The 20914-nt window shown below is 44.7% G+C and overlaps 1 protein-coding gene across 3 annotated transcripts in view; it reads left to right on the forward strand.

The window, feature by feature from the left end:
* RAB3C (RAB3C, member RAS oncogene family) overlaps window positions 1-20914 on the forward strand; it is a 140180-nt gene that overhangs the window by 110584 nt on the left and 8682 nt on the right. For all 3 annotated transcript variants that reach the window (XM_048504743.1, XM_048504741.1, XM_048504744.1), the window contains exon 4: window positions 18721-18845. In XM_048504743.1, coding sequence (XP_048360700.1) covers window positions 18721-18845 — 125 coding nt within the window. The remainder of the gene's footprint in view (window positions 1-18720; window positions 18846-20914) is intronic.

Genomic DNA, 20914 nt, shown 5'->3' on the forward strand with positions numbered 1-20914 from the left:
CTGTAAGAGCTCTCTTTTTGTGTGCAAACGTTGGTGGGATTTCTGTATGAATAGCTGCTTTACATAATCCTGAGGTGATTTCTTAATGTGGTCCTGAGAATGATAATGACAAGAGTGTCTGTATGTGTTAGCATGATGTGGCTTTTGTGAGAAGGGCATATTTGGACAAAACGAGATACGTACAGTTAGTTATAGTTTTCATTTTTTTTGCTACATATGCGCTTGGCGGTATATTTGTGAATTTCCACAGATGTTCACATGTTGTGTACAAATATGCAGCTTAATATAGAATGGTTTGGGAGTCTGAGTCTGCATTAGTCAGTGTGTGGTTTTTCTGGGTGGTTTTTCTCTCCCCCCCCCATCCCCCACCTTGGTTAAAGACTGAGCAGTTTCTCAGGCTGCATTCCCATGAACACACAGCACTAGTTATTCCCTGTCGGGAAAGTTCAGGAAGACATGCTACGCTCTGTACACACATGTTAAGAACAGGAGTAAGTCCTATTGCTTTTCCTCCCAGAGGGCTCATTCATATACCCTGTTTCTCTGAAAATAAGACATCCCCTGAAAATAAAACATACCAGAGGTTTTGCTGAAGTGCTAAATATAAGGCATCCCCCGGAAGTAAGACGTGCCAGTAGCAAAGTTTTTGTTTGGAAGCATGTGCGCCCCCAAGCCCCTCCCCCTTCCTGCCTCGCCTGGCCCCACCCCAACAGACTGGTTTGTGATGACAACGACTGTACAGTATATAATGAATGTTCAATTTTTTTTGTTCAACAATAAATGTGAATTCTTCTTCATGGAAAAATAAGACATCCCCCCAAAAATAAGATGTGGCGCATCTTTGGGAGCAAAAATTAATATAAGAGACTGTCTTCTTTTTGGAGAAACAGGGGTATTACAAAGTCCTTACAGCCATCGTAAAGTCTTTGGATTGCACATGTGACGGGAATTCCATGTTTCCCAAACATGCATGAGCCTGACTCGGTACAGGAGAAATTCTGCCCGTCTCCATTTTCATGACCTGAAATGACCCAGGAATCTACTGTTTCCTCCTCTGGGAAACTTTTAAATGTAGCCATCATTGCATGTAAGTTTCCCAAGGGAACAAATCATGGTTCCCAGGCAGTTTTAGGTTAGAAAAAAGACATGGGCGGGGGGAGGCGGAGGTCTGAAGCCACTTCTACATATGTGCTGTGGTTCTGATCCAAATTGAGCTGATGCACACCTGGCAAGTATGACACTCTTAGCTCATGTGTAATCCAAAGTCCTTGTGGCAACCAAAAGTCCTTTGTAACACGTTAATTGGTCATTAGGGTATCTAAAGGGATAATATTCACCCATTAGCACCTGCACTTTATTTAAGATCACATTCTAGTACCCAGCTCTGCCTGCTCATAATAAAAAAATATAAGGTTAGCAAGCTGGTGGAGTAGGGCCCTTTCAGTGGTGGTACCCCAATAGTGTCACAAATTTGACTTTTCAGCAGCTGATCAACACTACTTTGTTGGGCATGTGATAGGTTTAGTTCCTAACATTTTGATGGTGGTGTTTTTCTTGACTGTGGTTTCATTTACTGTTGCTTGTTCAATAACTGCCATAGTTTTAATGACTTTTTTGCTATTTCTGACCTGCTATCTTTTTAATTTCTTATTGTAACTTCTTACATGTTATATTCTACTGTTGGAAGCTGCTTTTTTATATTTTCTTAGCAAAGGTGTGGAACATAGGAAAGATTTTAAAACTTATGTTTTGTCTTGGTTTCCATTACTCAAGCATGTTGTCTCAAACACGAACGAATATACAGAGAGAAAACATGGGACTTTTAAACTTTTGGCTTAAATCAAAGGACTGGACTCACTATGGAAGGAGATTTGTTCAATAAAGGCGATACCATGTATTCTTGACCTGGGTCATCAACATCCTGCCCACATGGAGCAAAAATACCATTCACAATCCATGTTGCTGATCTCTGGCAACCTTCTCCTGCCTACCATGGCTTTGAAAGAAGCATACAGGCAGACAAACCAAAGAGACGCTGAATATGAGGTTTTGCTCATTTCAAAGCCATGGCTTTCCCCTGTCTGCACACTGCAGGGCATCGGCTCGGCTTGCTGTCTTCTGTGATTCTCCAAGCTATCCACCACAAAATAATGCATTAGGGGGCTTAACTTGTACTAACAACAATGAAAGCAAAGGATCAGCTGAAAACAAGCTCAGTTTTGTGCATTTCTTAGAAGTTCCCTCTTTGTTAAGATTGCCAGAAAATTCTGTGGAAACCCGGAATTTGGTGGCATGTTTTGGGACCAGGTTGAACAGAACCTGCCATGGAATTAATGAGAGGGACACTCACTGGGTTCCTGCCTAGTGGGTTCTGCTGCAGGAAGCAGCCCTCATTATCCCCTGCCCCCCCCGCTTCTATGGCGCAGCTGGACTTTTGAAGAGAAGCTTCCTTATATAATTCCCAGCTTAACGCCAGTGATGTTGCTTGCACACCTAAGCAGCCTCTGTGTCTGCAGCCTGTGTGACACTGATTGAGCCCTCCCTGTCCCCCCAGTTCACTGCAGTGGGAAATTACACCTGCCAGACAGGTGCAGAAAGCCACAGTGATCAAGGAAACTACAGCTCTGTCTGTGCTGTGATCTGCAAACCATGCATGTTCCTCCTCCCTCTGAAATTACTCTTCACAGCTGGCAATGACAGTGGGGAGGGATTACTCTTCTTCCTGCTGTTCAGGCTGTTTCAGACACCACGTGCATTGCTGCCTAGGTGCGAGATAAGTTCTGGAAGGCCGTTGGTGCCACTGGATCTCCTCCCAGCCAGAAGAGGAGCAGGTCTGGGAAGCAACTCTTCTCCCAGCTCTTCCTCTGACTCCATCTGCATGGCAATGCTGCTGGGGCTTGCCCTCACCCTGGCTCTTGTCACTCTCTAAACCATAATCAGGAATATTACCCCCTCTTCCCATCCACATGTAGACTAGATAGCTATTGTTTGCCTTAGAATTGTAAAACAGACTCAAACAGCAGCTTTCAGCTCTGGTGTCCAAAGCCTGCTCAGTTTGCAAGCTGTGATTTGGCAGGAAGAGGGAGAGAATTTGAATGGGTCACAGGGAGGCACACGAGGGTCAGTCACAACTACCCAGACTGCATTACACATTATTCAAGCATTGTGTATCTGGTTACAGGCTCTGAGCACTGCTTATCCTAGGAACAAAGTGAGGGGAAACTGCACCCAGGGCACATGCACCCTGCGCCCTTGCCATGGCACCACCCACCCTGGAACGCCCCCAAAATGCCCCGAATGCCCCCACCATGGCCCATCACACCTCCACCGTGGCTCCGCCTGGGACATCATGCCCCCCTTCATCCCGTTGGTGCTACGCCACTGACTTATTCCATTTGTGAATTGCCCTGGACTGATGTGGTTTTCTGGCTCCCTTCTTTGGTTTGTTCTGATCAGCAGTGTACTGCCATGTTATTACCATGAATAGTTAATGCAGGCTGCATTTAAATCATCCCAAGACATTCATTTGGCTCTCATTGACAATTCATAGCAACAAAATACAGACAGGTGGATTGCAGCTCTCCACTCAGGTGATGATCCAATATTGCAAGGATTATTAGAGGCCCTTTCCACACAGCACAAGTAAAACATTTTTAAGGCAGGAAAAATATTTTGGAAACTGTCTTATTTGGATAAGGTAAACTAGCAATCTTTTTTCCCCAAAACATTTCCAAAATGTTTCCTGCTTGCTATGCGAAGATCAGAAAATGTTTTATTTCTTCTACCCGATCTGGAAGCCCCCACTTTTGTTTCTCTGGTGCCCCCCAATTTCTGCTGTTTTAATGATTTCTGTTCTGTTTGCCATTTGCTGAAGTTTCCTGTGGATGTTTTTTTCATCTGGCATCACCATTTCTGCCATTGTACATCAGGCCTGCCTTTGACTGTCCTTAGCTTTCACTGCTTTCACTGCCCATTGTTCCCTGTCTTCTGTACCATACTGGCACTGCTCATAGGAGCACAGAGGAAAGCACATATTTCTTCCTTATAGGCAGTACTTTGGCTTCTCCCCAGCACAAGGCTGATTGATAATAGTGATGGTTTTAGCTACAGAAAGAGGAATTGGAAGTCCCATGGCTGTAGCTATGTAGTTCCTCCTACCACCCCCATCCTCATTTCACAAGGGAAATGAAAAACAAATTGGTACCTACCTCCTATGATTCAAATAAGTGAAAAATAACAAACTACCATACCAAGGGCCTAACATTTTAGGGATGGAGAGGGTTGAGCCCATAAGCCAAGAGCAGCAGCAGCAGCACATAAATGCTCCTCTGGCTGGTTACACTGCTCCAGTTAATTGCATGTTCCTGCCACATCACAAGCAGTGTGTTCCCCGAAATGTATGAAGTAAAGAATATGAGTAAAGTCCTGCAGGAATATAGTCTGTAGGGGACTATTACCAGAGTGCAGGTGCCAAATGCATCTCTTTAGCTTAGGACATACTGACATCCGTGTCTCAGTCTAAATACATACATGCACACAAACCAGTGGCGGAACTACAAGGGGATGGGGGGGTACGCTGTGCACCGGGTGCCTGCCTGGGGTGCAGAAAATCACCCTAGGCCCCTCCCCTTTTCCCCCGCTCTCCCTCATGGCGCCCCCACCCCCTTCCCATACTTACCATAGTTCCTTTCCTTTTTCTAGAACTTTTTCAGGCTGCAGAAGACCTGTTCACAGTCAAAACGGCCTGAGGAACAACAGTTCCCAAGAGACCTTGGGGCTCACAATGTCTCCTGGGAAGTATAGTGCCCATCAGGCTATTTTTACTGTGAACAGGCCTTTTGCAGCCTGAAAAAGTTCTAGAAAAAGGAAAGGAATGAAGGTTAGTGTGGGAAGGGGGGAAGCGGGGGGCCATGGGGGGCGGAAAATATAGAATGCACACTTGGTGCAGTTTGGCCCAGCTACGCCTCTGACACAAACACACCCAAATCAATCTGTTCTCCATAAAACGTGCTTATTAGACTTGTCAGATCTGCTAAATGAGAAAGTATCTTTATCTGGCAAGAGTTCTTCTGCATATGATCTAGTATAACTATTACTAATCTGAAACAGGAACGGCTGTGATTTAATTTCCCCGGAACATCATTCTGAAAATGAGCACAGCTAGACAGAAATTAGCTGTTTCAATTTAGAAACAAAAAATAGTGCCATGAGCTGAAGCTCACTGCAGCCTAAATGGTGATTAATCCTGATCGTATTTTGGATGTTCTCCTCCAGTGAAGAGCAAGCGCACGCCAAAGGTACGACCACAGTAGGGGGAAATGACTAGATCAGAGGATTCAAAGGGACCATTGGTGCCAAGACAGCATGGAAGTTTTGCAACATTAGTATTAGGATTATTTCATTTTCATTTTTCCATACCTGTCATTAGTCTTGGAGCAGGGTTAGCTTGCATACAATAATAAGAGTAGGCAAGTTCACCCTGCTCCGAGACTTGCTCTTTGACTTGCTCAGAAGTTCTCTCTGAGACCAAGGATAAAGACAGTGAGAAAAAGGTGAGCTCTGTTTTTTTTTGTGGGGGCTATCCTTAAAGCTCAATCCTTATCTTGTGTGTGTGTGTGTTTGGAGGCTTGTGTGTTTGTTTTTTGAGGGCTTTGGAAAGCTTTTGTTTGTGTGGGAGGTTCCTTTGTTGTTGGCTGCCCGTTTGCCTCAGGCTGTTGAGGGGCGGGGATTCTCTTTAATCACCCAACCAATTTGAATCAACTGCCACTTGCCGCCACTTGCTCTTTAACTTGCTCAGAGGCAGCGGTGCATGCAGTTCTTACCAATAAGGACCCATCTTCAGAGAAATAGCAAAACATAAGGTAGTGACTAGGGGCAAAAGTCCTCAGTTCTTAGGTCACATCTGGAGCTCAGTGAGCAGGGCTAGACTATAAAGAAGCAAGGCTACAGCAGCTTGAAACACAAGTATCTACACTTTAGCACATTAAAAAGAACAAGACTTTCCTGGACAGAATAGACCAGACGGTACTGGGTGGAGAACACACATCTCTGAAGAGGATGGCAGCTCTCAAACACAGGAGATGAAATGTAACCCATAGAAGCAGAAGGACCAGGGAGCATTCTGTGAATCTGAAACTACAGAATCATTTTGAGGTTCTCTCCATTCTTGGTGAGGATTAGGAACAGGCACAGGAGGAACAGACTCAGCTCTCAGAGAATGCACAAGTGACAGAAGGTTCAACCCTTGAAATGTCACCTGCAAAACCCCAGAGGAGATGTGGTGGTGGTAGGGGACAGAGGCAGCAATTTGCAGGCCTGACAAGATGTATCGAAAGGTGTGCTGTCTCCCTGGGGCAAAAATCTGTGATGTCACAGAGAGGCTGAGAAGACTTGTCAAGCCATTATCCCTTCCTTGTAATGCCTATCAGAACAAATGACACTGCTAGACGTAGCTTTCAGGACATCAGAAGGGATTTTGAGGCTCTCAGAAGGAAGCTGAAGGAACTGGATGCACAGGTTGTCATATTTGCAGATGATACCAAATTAGGAGGAGTAGCTAATACCCTGGAGGACAGGGGCAGGATTCAAAATGATCTGTACAGATTAGAGAGCTAGGCCAAAACTAACAAAATTAATTTCAACAGAGATAAATGTAAGACTCTACACTTAGGCAGAAAAAATGAAATGCACAGATATAGGATGGGTGACTCTGGCTTGACAACACTACATGTGAAAGGAATCTGGGAGTCTTAGTAGACCACAAACTGAACATGAGTCAGCAGTGTAATATGGCAGGCAAGAAAGCCAATGCAATTCTGGGATGCTTATAGTGTCTAGATCAAGGGAAGTAATTGTACCACTCTACTCTGCATCGATCAGACCTCACCTAGAGTACTGTATTCAGTTCTGGGCCTCGCAGTTTAAGGAGGATATTGACAAGCTGGAATGTGTCCAGAGGAAGGCAACCAAAATGGTAAAAGGTCTGGAATCCATGCCCTACGAAGAGACACTTAGGGAGCTGGGGATGTTTAGTCTGGAGAAGCGAAGGTTAAGGGTGGAACATGATAACTATGTTTAAATATTTGAAGGGATGGCATGTCGAAGATGGAGCAAGCTTATTGTCTGCTGCCTGAGAGACTAGGACACAGTAATGGATTCAATGTGCAGGAAAAGAGATTCCACCTAAACATTAGAAATAACTCTCTGACTGTCAGGGCTGTTAGACAGTGGAATTCACTGCCTTGGAGAGTGGTGGAGCCCCCTTCTTTGAAGGTTTTTAAACAGAGGCTGGATGAACATATGTCAGGAGTGCTTTGATTATGTGTTCCTGCATGGCAGGGGGTTGGACTTGATGGCCCTTGGGGTCTCTTCCAACATTCTATGATAATGAGAACTGAGGTAAAATGTTTTAGTGAAATATTTCAGGGAAATGCAGGGAAACAATTAGTAGATTGGATTGTTGTGTGGAGAGAAGCGGACCAAATGTGTTCTCTTTTTGGCCCTTTCCCCACTTACCTTAAGCCCCGCACTACTCTCCTCAAGTAGCGCGGGGTCCAGCTGCCCTCCCCACTTCAGGGGCAGCTAGAACGCAACCGCCCCAACGCTGCCTCTCTCGCGCCCCCTCGACGCACATAATTCCTGGCGCCTTTTGAAATGGCGCCTTTTGATGACCCCGCGCTGAAGCCAGGGCGTGCGCCAGGAATTGCGCCCGCCAGGAATTGCCCGCAGCAACCCTCGGGCAAAGGTGAGTGGGGAAAGGGCCTTTCTAGGTTACTGGCCACAGAAGTAGAGATAAGACTTAAAGAAATGCTGGACTTTAATGTGTAGTTGTCTTGCTTTTTAATTTGAAATGTGGTAAAGACCAAAGCCTCAATTGTGAAGAGAAAGCTACTCAAAAGTATCTGAACATTATTAAACTATTATTTCTGCTTAGTAATTCTCATACAATTGATGCAGTGTCTGATCTGAGGCTATTTGTTTATTTCTAAGACTTGGGATTCTTCTGTTGCAGAACTTTCAAAATAGTACGAATCAGGGACCCTCAGGGTCGTCATTTGGATTTCCCCATATCCCAGTATGGCTGGCTAGCCTGAAAAGGAGAAGGACCTTTGCACTGTTTCATGCTTCGAGCTGTGGAAAAAATTACAGAGCAAGTTCTTATTGACTCAGGGCAGGTCACCCAGAGTGCTCTCATCAATTCAGTACAAACATCAGCTCTGCCTCTTCATATCTTTCATCTTCTGAGGCTGACACTCCCTTGGCAAGGAAAAGGAACTCCACTGCATCTGGCTCGGGAAACTTCCGTTATTCAATAACAGAGAAAACAAAAAGAGATTTTTTGAAACCCTGGAGTGTAAACCTTTGATGCGTGGTGTAAAAACAATACAGTCGTAATATAACCAGCATGCCATAGGAGCATTCAGTTTCATTGATGTAGCCTTAGGGAATTGGGGCAGAGGGCAAAACGTTTCTAGGATTCTCATCTATTGCTGCATGATACTTGGAGATGGAATGAAGTTATGTAGTAGCTTTGTTTTAAGATAGCCTTTTAGATAAAAAGTTTAAGGAGCTTGGGATGGGATGACTCTCCCTCTCCTCCACTTTATTCTTGCATTCTTGCATGAACTTTGTGAGATGAGGTAGGCTGTGAGAGGGTGAACCACCCAGCGAGTGTCATGGTGAATGCGCATCTGAGCCCGGGTCCCTCTGGTTCTTATTCTTCACTTGAAGCACTGTGCCATACTGACTTTCAGCCAGAATCAAAGCCGAGCATGCAAAGGGCAGAATTGTGGCAATGCTTCCCTCTTTGCACACATTCAGGGTAGTATAAGAACATAGATACCCACATTTTCCCAATTCATTGTTGGAAAAGAGCTAAGTTGTACCAACCTAAAATGAGCACCATGGATTGCCTGCCCCCCTCCCCCACTCACAAAAATTAAATAAAGAGGCTCACACATGCATCACTTTAAAACAACAGCAACGGGGATGTGGGAATAAGTATGAAGAGAGGTTGTGAGGACAGGAAAGGGATCTACCACATGCAACATGACTCCTGAGAGAAATACAGTATTCGTGTCTTGCTACATGCTATATGCTGTGGTGGTGAAATTGAGTCCTCATGCATAAGGAAATGATTTGTTTAAGCACATGAATGAAATGATGGCATCATTTTGTAACTCTGGAATGAACAGGTTCAGTAGTGAAGAAGTCCGTAGTGTATTGTGTAGGCATTATTGTACAGTGGGATATTAATGAAGGCCAGCTCCGATGGATTAATTTTAAGAGAGTATTTTAATTGTGCAGCACAAACATCTTTTGCTATACAAGGCAAGCAGGACAGAGCAGTGCAGTTTTGCCCTATTGGCTGATAATGCACGTAAAGAGAGTAAAGGAGCAGCTGTTGTAAGGTATATTGGGCCAGCTGGAATAGCTCAAAGGATGCTGCAGGGCCGAATGCCTATTTTGTTTCGGGGAGGAAGCACCAACCTTATGTAAGGGGGCTAATCCTTAACTCCAGAGACTCTTAAATTAGTTCCTACAACGGTTCATAAAAACTGGTCCGTTCAGCAGCTGTTTTATCAGAGTTTCTCACACTGCTTCATTGGTATACTCTAAGGACTTCCTAATTCTGTTTCTCCAGCAAAGCATCAGCTGTAAAGCAGATTTCCACTGGTGGTATCATATGACTAAGGATCTTAAAAACTGATGAGGAGGATGCCTATGATCACAGTCTCTTGATCTCTCATAAAAGAATGTTAACTCTGGTAACACGCTTTTCTAGAAACATACACACAAGGAATGAAGAATTTTAAACCCCTCAAAACTTTCTTTAAATTGATGAGTCATTCTGGGTGGGTGTGGTATGTGCTTTTATCCTTGAGGGGTTTTTTTATTGGCTGGGAGTTTTAGTGGTTTGCTTTTTGCTTTTAAATATTGTTTTCCATTATCCTAACACAAATAAAAGTTAAATACTGAGAACCCAACACAAGAGTTAAATGAGACCTCAACATGATAAGAACTAGGTAAGATGGAATTAACTTTTAAAATAACCAGATAGGCTAAGCTCTTTTTGAGTCCACCCTGAATTTCAACTCTAGCAGTTGCAGTTGCTCTAGGAGCAGCAGTGGCGTAGGAGGTTAAGAGCTCGTGTATCTAATCTGGAGGAACCGGGTTTGATTCCCAGCTCTGTCGCCTGAGCTGTGGAGGCTTATCTGGGGAATTCAGATTAGCCTGTGCACTCCCACACACGCCAGCTGGGTGACCTTGGGCTAGTCACAGCTTCTCGGAGCTCTCTCAGCCCCACCTACCTCACAGGGGTTTTTTTTGTGAGGGGGGAAGGAAAAGGAGATTGTAAGCCCCTTTGAGTCTCCTGCAGGAGAGAAAGGGGGGATATAAATCCAAACTCCTCTTCCTCCTCCTCCTCCTCCTCCTCCTTCTTCTATTCCTCCAACAAAATGGTTCCCGTTAGAGACAGGTTAGACATCATGACCACCAGAAAATGTCGGGAATGTGGGAGTACCTCTTCTGGCTACCTCCTGGGCCTAGTTGAACACAAGCTTCCAGTTGGCAGAGAGAGGTCATAGTGCCCAGATACTCTTCAGCATCACTGCTGGGATGACTGGGAAGGTAAGGAAGATATCACTATCAGTGCCTAAGCAGAGCGAAGCCACAATATCCTCAGCTGCCCAACTAGCCCAGTTGTAATGGTCAAGCTGTGTGCTGCAGCCTCCTTCCACCTAGCAATGGTTCCTGCTCAGCCTAGCCAGGCTATTTGCCTCAGGCATTGCTGCTGGGCCAGCTAGGGTAGAGTGCAGGGATGCCTCGCCTCCCAGGCACTTTTCCCATTTCCCCACTGGTGCTTCACAAGCTGGCAGGGGATAGGGAAGCTGGCCTCCAGGTAGGACCTGGGGATCCCACAGAATCACAGCTCATGTCCAGACTACAGAGGTCAGTTCCCCTGGAGAAAAGAGCTGCTTTGGAGGGTGGACTGTGTGACATTGTACCTCACTGGAGTCCCTGTCCTTCCCAGGTTCCATCCCCCAATTTCCAGAAATTTCCACATCTGGATCTCATAACCACACTTCTCCATTTCCTGCTGGTGGCCATGAGAGAACTAACAATGCTAGCGAGGAGGGGATGGGGCTAGCTATGTTTTCATTGTTGTTGTTTTGGTATATTTTAGCTTGGCTTGAATGTAATGATGTGTTTTAATTTGGCTTTAACGTTTTAATTTTTTAAAAGATTTCTCATTATATATGTTTTAAATATGTAATTTGTTGCATATGTTTTCAATGTGTCATCTGTTTATTTATGGAAACCTTTCCACTTCGTTCAAGGTGACTTACAATCATTGTTTTAAACATTTTCAGTTTAAAAGCAAAGATAAAATGACAAATCCAAATCTCTCCCACTTCCAGGCATGTATCTAGGATGGACCAAGACAGGGTGCATGCCAGGGGCATCACTTGACTTGAGGGCACCCTGGCCACCCCTTCCCAAGGCAGCTGCTAAGCCAGTCTTCCATGCATCCCTCCCTCCTGTCCTGCCATAAATGGCCCCTTCTTTCCCCCTCCCTCCTTGCCATGGCCAGGTACCCCTCCCTGAGTCTCTGGGCAGGAGCTGCTCACCACTCTTCCAGCACTCTTGCCAGGGGGTAGTCAGAGGTCCCCAGCAGGTGCCCACTCACAGGGTACCTGTTGCCCTCCCTGGGGACCAGTGTAAAGGGCTCAGTGGTGGCAGAGGAGTTCTGGCAGACAGTAGGGCTACTGAGAACCCCCCAAACCTTGTGACCTCCTAGAGAAGACAGGGCAGGAAACATTGCTGAGCCACTTCCACCAAGCATGTGTGATGGACCTCCACACCTTCTCAACTTCTTCAGGCAGGGAAACCACTCACTCACCTATCTTGCCAGATTTTTCCCACCTTTTTTCCTTCAGGGTCTGAGGTGCTTAAGAAATGGTAGCATATAGTGAGAAGCACTTTTCCCTGCCCTGTTCCTATCCCAGAAGGTGAAGGATGCCTGTTGTTTTCAACCTTTTTCTGCAAACCCCTTAATGGCACACAAAATAAGTACTGAGGCAGATTTTAAACTTAAACAGTGACCTTTTAGTAAACGGTCACCGACTGTGTATAAGTGCACTTCTCAGTTTGTATTATTATGTGCTGGTCTTTGACTGCAATAAAGAATTTGAGTTTTAAAAACTTAAAACAGAATAAAAGGTTTATTAACAGACATGAGATGGGTAAGGGAGATAAATAACTTGGGGAGAAGGAATGGATGAGGCAAATAAGACAAGAGACATATATATACACCAGAACTTGGCACAGAAATTTCAGTATTTAGTTTTTCAAGCACAGACTTAAGAAGACTGTTCAGTTTCAGTTCTCAATTACTGGTCACACACTTTGACTGAACTACTTCCCTCAGAGATGTTATACTTTAAAACTCAGTTAAGGCACAATCACTCTTAACACCAGGAACTCTAAAGTTCAAAAGCCTTTCAGATTGTTCTCCACAGGAAGATATCCTCCTCCCTCTCTGCATCATCAAGCCATTAGGCCAATCAGAGTGCATCAGGCTTCCCTGTTCCTAGGCCTTTAGGCTTCACTATGAGTATAAACAATACTTGGCTTAGACAGAACTGCACTTTTACATTCATGCTTTCTTCTGCAGTTCATCACAGCAATCTCCTGCAGGTGTCCCTGGTGCCAGGTGGAGCCTCAAGGGGTTGGAACTGCAGGCAATGTCAGGCCAGCTCCCTGCCCCACACCTGCCTCAGTGGCTTCATTTGGGACCATGGGAGGCATGCGACCAGACACCATAGGGTGGCTTGAGAGGCAGCAGGCAGGCTTATACTTAGAAATAAGGATGCCACTATACTCCTGTTTTAATATTTGATTTTGTTCCTTTCCTCCTCTGCTATTATCTTTCCCACCAACTTTCCTCCTTTAGAAGGTGCAGTGGCTCCCCCCACCCTCTCCTGGTATTTGTATGTTCCCTTTCCCTTTCCTACTTCTTTATATATAGCTGAGAAGTGAGAATTGTGCAACAAGCTCTGAGCGCTATTGGACAGGGGCACAACTTCAGTGCTTGCCTGGGCACCATTTTATGTAGATATTCCCTTGCCCACCTCCCCTCCTTAAAAGTCTGAAACTTCAGTCTCTTTCCAGTGCCTGGTCAACAGGCAGGCCTCGCAGCACCTCCTAACACTCTCCAAGAAGGGTGACCCCCTCACTTCTTCAGGGAGCCTATTTCACAGAGCCAGAGCTATGATGGAAAAGGCCTGGGCTCTGGCTGACACCAGACAGGCCACTCTAAGTGGTGAAATAGCCCATAAATGACTGCCTGATTACTGTACCTGGCACACAGGGATATATGGAAGGTCCCTCAAATATGTGGGTACCAGGTCATTCAGGGTTTTATATGTCATAACTTGCCCCTTGAATTGAATTCAGAAGCAGACTGCTAGCCAGTGTTTCAAAATTGACAACATATATTCCCAGTAGTTAGCCCTTGACTGTAGTTGGGCTGCTGCATTCCGGATCAGTTGGGGCCTCCAGGTTGTCTTCAAGGGCAGCCCATACTGTATTGCAGTATAGATCAGCATGGCCAGAAGTCTAGATAGGGTGGTGTGGGTTTTCTGGGTTGTATGGCCATGTTCCAGTAGCATTTTCTCCTGATGTTTCGCCTGCATCTGTGGCTGGCATCTTCAGAGGGTCAATGCAAGTATAGATAATTAGAGAGCTGATGAATCAGATGCAGCTGATGGAAGACACTCTAGGCCACCAGACCAATCTGCTTTTCAAACAGCAAGGCAGGGCCCACGAACACCCTCAGGATTTTAACCTACTCTGAAAAAGGTGTTAGCCACTTTGGTGGTTCTGCTGAGGGCAGAAAGTATAAATTTTGTAAATAAATAAATATGGGAGAAATATAATTTGTACAGAATCCCAGAGCTATTTCACCCAGCTGTTTATTCAAGAAACAAAGTGTTCTTTTCTTGACATGGTTTATTTATTCAGCGTGGTGCAGTGGTTAAGAGCAGTGGACTCTAATCTGGAGAATTCGGTTTGATTCCCCACTCCTCCACATGAGCAGTGGATGCTTATCTGGTGAACTGGATTTGTTTCCCCACTCTTACACGTGATGCCTGTTGGGTGACCTTGGGCTAGTCACAGTTCGTTTAGAACTCTCTCAGCCCCACCTAACCTTACAAGGTGTCTGTTGTGGGTAGAGGTGGGGAAATGAGTTTGCAAGTCATTTTGAGTCTTCTTACAGGAGAGAAAGGCACTGCATAAATTCAAAATCTTCTCTTCTTCTTCAGCTGCTTACACCCTGCATTCTCTTGTGGTTTGAGGTAGCTTATTTATTTATTTATTTTATTTTATTTTATTGGATTTTTATACCGCCCCATCCCCGAAGGGCTCTGGGCGGTGTACAGCATTTAAAAACAGTATAATTAAATAACATTTAAAAGCAGGGATAAAATCTCCCAATGCGTTTACAAATATGGCCCAGATTTAAATTTAGGTTAAAATTCAAGATGTAGGGTGGCGTCCAGCGTTCCAGTCAGAGGCAATTCCCTCCCTCCCCACGATGAAGGGAGGCGTGGCGAGTCTCAGTGACGGAGTTGTGGCCCAGATGTTGAGGGCCAAAGGCGGGGCACCATTAGCGGCCGGATCCTCCAAAGGCCCGGCGGAACAGCTCCGTCTTACAGGCCCCCCCGCTGAACTCCCCTAAGGTTCCGCAGAGGCCCGACAGCTGGAGGGAAGAGCTGTCCACTCGGTGGGCCGGGGCCAGGGCTGTAAAGGTCCTGGGCCCGTGCGGAGGCCAGCCGCATCGCCGAGGGCCAGGGACCACCAGGGTAAATTGGCCTCCGCACGACGTCGGAGAGGCCGCCTAGGGACGTATGGGGTGATGCGGTCTCGAAGATACGATGGCCCCAGGCCGTGAATGGCCTTAAAGGTCAACACCAACACCTTGAAGATGATCCGGAACTCTACTGGAAGCCAGTGCAGCTGCCGCAGCACAGGCTGGATATGTTCCTGAAAGGTGCTGCCTGAAAGCAGGCGTGCTGCTGCATGGTGAACCAGTTTTAATCGCCGGATCAAACGCAAGGGAAGGCCCGCGTAGAGCGAGTTACAATAGTCAAGTCTGGAGATGCTTATAATTCTAAATTTAAATAAAATATTGAAAATGCAAGAAAACCACAATTAAAGCCCTCCTTAAGAAAATCTCTACAGCTGACACCCTATTAAAAACTCTAGTGAATGAAAATGGCTTTATAGCACCTTCTAAAACATCTAAAGATGGCACTCTCCCTCCCCCACCTCTTCAAATAGGCCATTCCATAAAGTGGGAGCAACTATAGGGGAGAAACAGGCTCCAGTTTATACCAGATGGGCAACAATAGATTGAATTCTCATCATGTGCAGAAATGACAACATGAATGTCCACTATGTTCTCAAACCTGCTAATGAAAAGCAGAGTGAAATAATACGAATGATTAAAACACCTGAAGCAATAAAAGCAGGGCATTGTGTTTATGAGACTCCAAAATCCTCGCACAATTTCTGAGAGTCATTTTTATTGCTCCTAGCCTTGCAGGTAAGTAGGTAAATGGGAGGAAGAAGGATAATAATGCTTTATTGCTCCTAGGCTGAAATGTCTTGCACTTGTTAGTGAAACATTGTTATGCCGGTAGGCCATGATTCACAGCTGTGTTTTTTTTTAAAATGAAATCTTCTGGAGACGCTAATAAGGGGGTGCCGATAGCAGTCTGGGTTACTGCAGTTTTCAGGGTTACCATGGTGACCAGTGCCTCTTTGATAGAAGCCACTTATTGTATCCTGATTAATCACAAATTCCTTAAAAACTCAGCATGCTTCCCCAAAAATATATATTTCCACCAAAGCAGACTTATGACCTCTGTCACATCAAAGCAATGGTGGAGCCTTAAAGAAAATATTAATATTAATGGAACTTCGACCTTTTGGGCCTTTGCTTTGAGACAACACTTTGGAGGGCTCTGCATGACATCATCATTGGAGAACTTGCTTTTATAAATAATGGGTGCAGTTATTCTCATGAAAGACCACTTTATTATATACCGTACTGTACAAATTTATTTTTATAGCAGAAACTTTGTGGAATTTCAAAACAAACAGTACATATATGGCTTTTTTGGCATTCAAAGCACTTCACATATTATCTTGAGGTAATCCTTGCAACAACTATATAAAGTAGGCCAGTATTATCCCCATATTGAAATTATGAAAGGCAGAGAAGAGGCAGAATGGCCAGTGCAGCTTACAGGGCCCTCCTCAGATAGAGGCATGCTTTTCTAAGACTTCAGTGGACTCACAAAGATATAATTCCACTCCAGAGGACAGAGGCAAAATTTGAACCAGGGATCTCTTGAAGCAGAGGCTGATTCTGCATGGGCCAAAAACAGCAGTGTAAAAATGGTGTGAAAACAGTATAAACCCTTTTACACCATTTTCACACCTTTTTCACACTGCTGTTTTTGGCCCATGCGGAATCAGCCAGAGATAATTCTGTAAGCCACAATGCCACACCAACTTCCTAAATAAATCCTAAACTGCATAAGAAAACAAAAATTAAGCCAATACCTGCAAACGATGCTCCTGTTTGTTTGCTCAAACGGGTCCTTGCCACTCTGACCTCCACAGAGAGATGGGGGCAGGGTGAGCCATCTAACCCCATCCCAATCTTCATGTGGAGATTGTGGGAAGAGCCCGCTTTCTGGCATTCAACTGTGCCCATCATGACCTGCATATGGAGTTCCTGAGCGAGGGACAGTTGCAGGGGGGCACAGCCCGAAACACACCACCAGGAAGGGGTGCCTGGGACTTGAGCCCCTGGTGCCCCCCCCCCTATATATGCCACTGGTTCCTGGATAACTCTTCTGCTCTGGACCCTTTTCAGTCTGGTTTCAGACCAAGCTGTAGGATGGAGACACACTGGTGGCTTTAGCTGATAATCTCTGTCTGATACAGAGGTTGTGCCGCTTTGTTTCTCTAAGTCATTTCTGCACAGCATAATAATAGCAGGTTACATTTGGTATTTTAGAATGACCCTACTAGATTTATCAGCAGTTTTTGATATGGTGGACCATCTCATCTAGTTGGCTATTTGGAGGGAGACATCGGTATCAGGCATGACCTTAGATGTTGGGTGGGTTTGTATGCATTTTACTGGCTGCCCATCAGTTTTTGGTCCTTTATGGCCTTGGACTTTCTTATCTCTAGGACGACCTCTCATGCCATGCTAAACCATGACAGCTTCACTCAAACACCTTCTGTAAGTTCCATCCTGCAAATGAGCAAAATTAACAACCTCCTATACGTGCATTTTCTGTTGCGGCCTCCACCTTGTGCAATAGCCTGCTTGAGGAGGTTCCCACACCATTGTCATTCTGCAAACTATGTAAAAAATATTATTTGGGGGAAAATTTATGTACAGGTAATACAGTTGTGTCATAAAAATGGTTAATGAATGGTGTTTATAAATGTAACATGACCATGAACTATACCACTGTGTGCAGTATGCATTATTTATTTGCTGCATGTATAATCCTACTCTCAATGCTTTGTTTTTATACTTAACATAGTACTATTTTCTGCATTGTTTATCATACCAGGTCTAATACTAATGTTTTGCTTCAGACTGCTGTATTCCTAGTTCTACTACATTGCTTATGGGCAGCCCCATGTAGAGCTGGAAGCCAGAGGCGTAGCACCAACGGGGCAGGGTGAAGTGCGACACCCCGGGTGGAGCCGCAGAGGGGGCAGGACAGGGGTGGGCAGTGCGCGGAGGGGGTACAGCCCGCGTGTGTACCCTGGGAGGAGATTCCCCTCACTCCACCTCTGCTGAAAGCCCTCCATGGGGCTGAATGGACTTATGCCATCTTTTTGGGTGATATAAGTCTGGGGTGCTGCCTAAAAGCCTGGGTGGGAGCTGCCTATCATCAAATCCTCCCCCAGGCACACCCCAGTCCCCCCCCCCAGGATCCGCTCAGATGTCAACTCTGGGCGTAATGCCAGCCACCCTTCCGGGTCAGGTTCTGCAGAAGCCATGACATCTGTCCATCTGCTAGGTTGTCTCCCCTGCTGGTGCATTTGGCAGATGTGCTAGTGTGTGGGCATACACTCCATACACTCCAAAAAGCCTTTGGATGGGGCTGTAAATGTTTCATCCTATAGATTGCATTGACTTCCACTGTACAATCTGCTTTCAGTCTCAGTGAGAATGGCAAACTATTAATAAAGTAATTAAGTAAATATCAGAGCCACTTGTAGAATCTGGGGAGGGTGCAGTTTGGAAAAGGGGATGTAATGCCATCTAGTCCACCCTGCAAACTAGCCCTGTACTCTGCAGATCAGCCCTTATTTTAGGAGATCTTCAGCTCCCATGTGGGAAGTCGGTCTACAACACATCACCAAATTTGGTCTCACCAACAGGCAACCTGAGTGAGACGGCTGAAGATATTCTGGTTCCAGAAACAGAAACTCCCAATGATAAAATATAATTACAAAAAAACCACACCAAAATTATCAAAATTGTGCTGCTGTTTAATGGTATACCCAATTTTGCTTCCTGAGACTGGCCACATCACTCTTGCTTAATGGCAGAGCCAGCCTTGGTTTCATACTTGCACATATTGACTGTTTTTTTCTCTCTTTCTCTTTCTCAAGGTCAACCCAAATAAAAACTTACTCTTGGGATAATGCCCAGGTTATTTTGGTCGGTAATAAATGTGACATGGAAGAAGAACGGGTAATCTCCACTGACAGAGGGAAACATTTAGCGGAACAACTTGGTAAGAAGAGAGGGTTTTTTAAATAATAATAATAATAAAGACCATGTTCCAGCACTTACTGTCATAGTATGAGAGTTCTAATAAGTTGACTTACCAGCTATTATAAATAAATATACAGCAACAAATCTATGGCTGTCCTAGATTTGGATAAGAATTAAGGTGATTATAGACTTAAAACAGCAATTGTTGCATTTTTGGCCCTTGCAACTAGAACCCAGCTTTTACCCTTACTTTAACACTGCAAACAACAGAAGCCATTGCTAACAATTTAACCGTGGATTTAGTCGTAAATTTTACCCCCACTGCCACTTTCAGGTGAGCTGAGCAGTGTTGAAGAAGTACAAAAACATTTTTTTCAAAGGTATTGATTCTTTATTTGTATGATTGCAGAAGACATCAAAAGCAGAATCTCAGAAGCTTACATCTTCTGGGCCCATTTTTCAGTCCTTTTAGAAAAGCATGCACAATTCCACAGAAACAACTTTTACACACACACACACACACACACACACACACACACACACACACACACGCTGCTCCTTTGCATCTGGCCATGGGTTGCTTCTGACAAGTTTATTCTAGGCTTACAGTCACGTAATCTTCTCGTTATCTTTGCTGACACAACGCATTCCACTGAGCCTACATTCCTTTCCCATAGTATTCCTTGCTTAGTTTCCAATATGTCTTCAGGCTGGTTTATTTTATTTCCACAGCAATCTGCTGTATTGTTTACAGTTCTTCTTGTCTGTTTCTGCAAACAAATCCCCATTCAGTGTCTTATTTATTTTGCTTCACAGTGATTTCACATCCATAGCTGCTCCACCCCTCCACAAGTTTGCAAGTTCGAGTTTGTTACCAATTATTGTGTTCACAATGGACACTCAAGTAGCTAAATGTCACTTGTTGGAGGAATCCTTGTTCCATCTCTGAAACTGAAATAAGGAGAAATAAAGATATCATAAATATTCACTGATCCACGCCTTATTTGTTGAATGAACTTGGGACTGACTCATGAAGGTATCAGAATTAACAGGGAATTTCCTTCTGAGCTTCAGACCTGAAATTGTGTAAGTTTAACATGTTCGTTGGAAATACCCAGAAACAGGCTCTCTCATTGGATGTCCTATGGGCTGGATCTGGTTCTCCCATGTAATGTAACTGGTCCTGGAGACTTGCAGAACCATCTTAAAGTTGTAAGAAACAGAGATGTCACACTCTTCAATGTGACAGCTCTCTTGGGATTTTTGTATGTCTGCCTGAATTAAGGTTGCCAGCTCTCGACTGCAATATTCCTGGAGATTTGGAGATGGTGAATGGATAGGTCAGAATTTGAGGAGGGGAGGCAGCTCAATAGGAACGTAATGCCATAGAGTCTATCCTCCAAAGCTGCCATTTCCTCCAGGGGAAGTGATCTCTGGAAACCAGTTATAATACCAGGAGAATTCCAAGTCCTGCCTGGAGGTTGGCAACCCAAGTTTGAATATATGTGCTTCCTGTGAATTGCTTCAGTTTTATTACAGAACCACTTCTTTTGTAGCAAAGTACAAAGGGAAATTTCTCGAAGATGAGGGGGATAGTGCGCAGGAAGCTGAAAGGGAAAATCAAGAGAGTCAAAACTGTCCAGGATGCTTGGAGGTTATTTAAAAACACAGTAATAAAAGCTCAGCTGGAATGTGTTCCACAGGTTAGAAAAGGCAGCACCCAGTCCAAAAGAAAGCCACCATGGTTAACAAGAGAGGCTGAGGAAATTATCAGAAAAAAGAAAATGTCTTTTAGAAAATGGAAGTCCAGTTTGGCTGATGAAGAATATGAGAGGGAACACAAATGGTGGCAAAAGAGAAGCAAGTTAGCTGTAAGGGAGGCAAAAAAGGATTATGAGGAACGCATGGCTATGAACATCAAGACCAGCAACAAACAGTTCTTCAAGTACATCAAAAGCAGGAAGCCAGCAAGGGAAGCGTTAGGCCCATTAGATGACAAAGGAACAAAGGGTGTGCTAAAAGATGGCAGGGAGATTGCAGAGAAGCTGAATGAATTCTTTGCATCTGTCTTCACCCAAGAGGAGGTGA

Source organism: Sphaerodactylus townsendi, linkage group LG07 (genome assembly GCF_021028975.2).
Source record: "Sphaerodactylus townsendi isolate TG3544 linkage group LG07, MPM_Stown_v2.3, whole genome shotgun sequence".
NCBI lineage: Eukaryota > Metazoa > Chordata > Lepidosauria > Squamata > Sphaerodactylidae > Sphaerodactylus > Sphaerodactylus townsendi.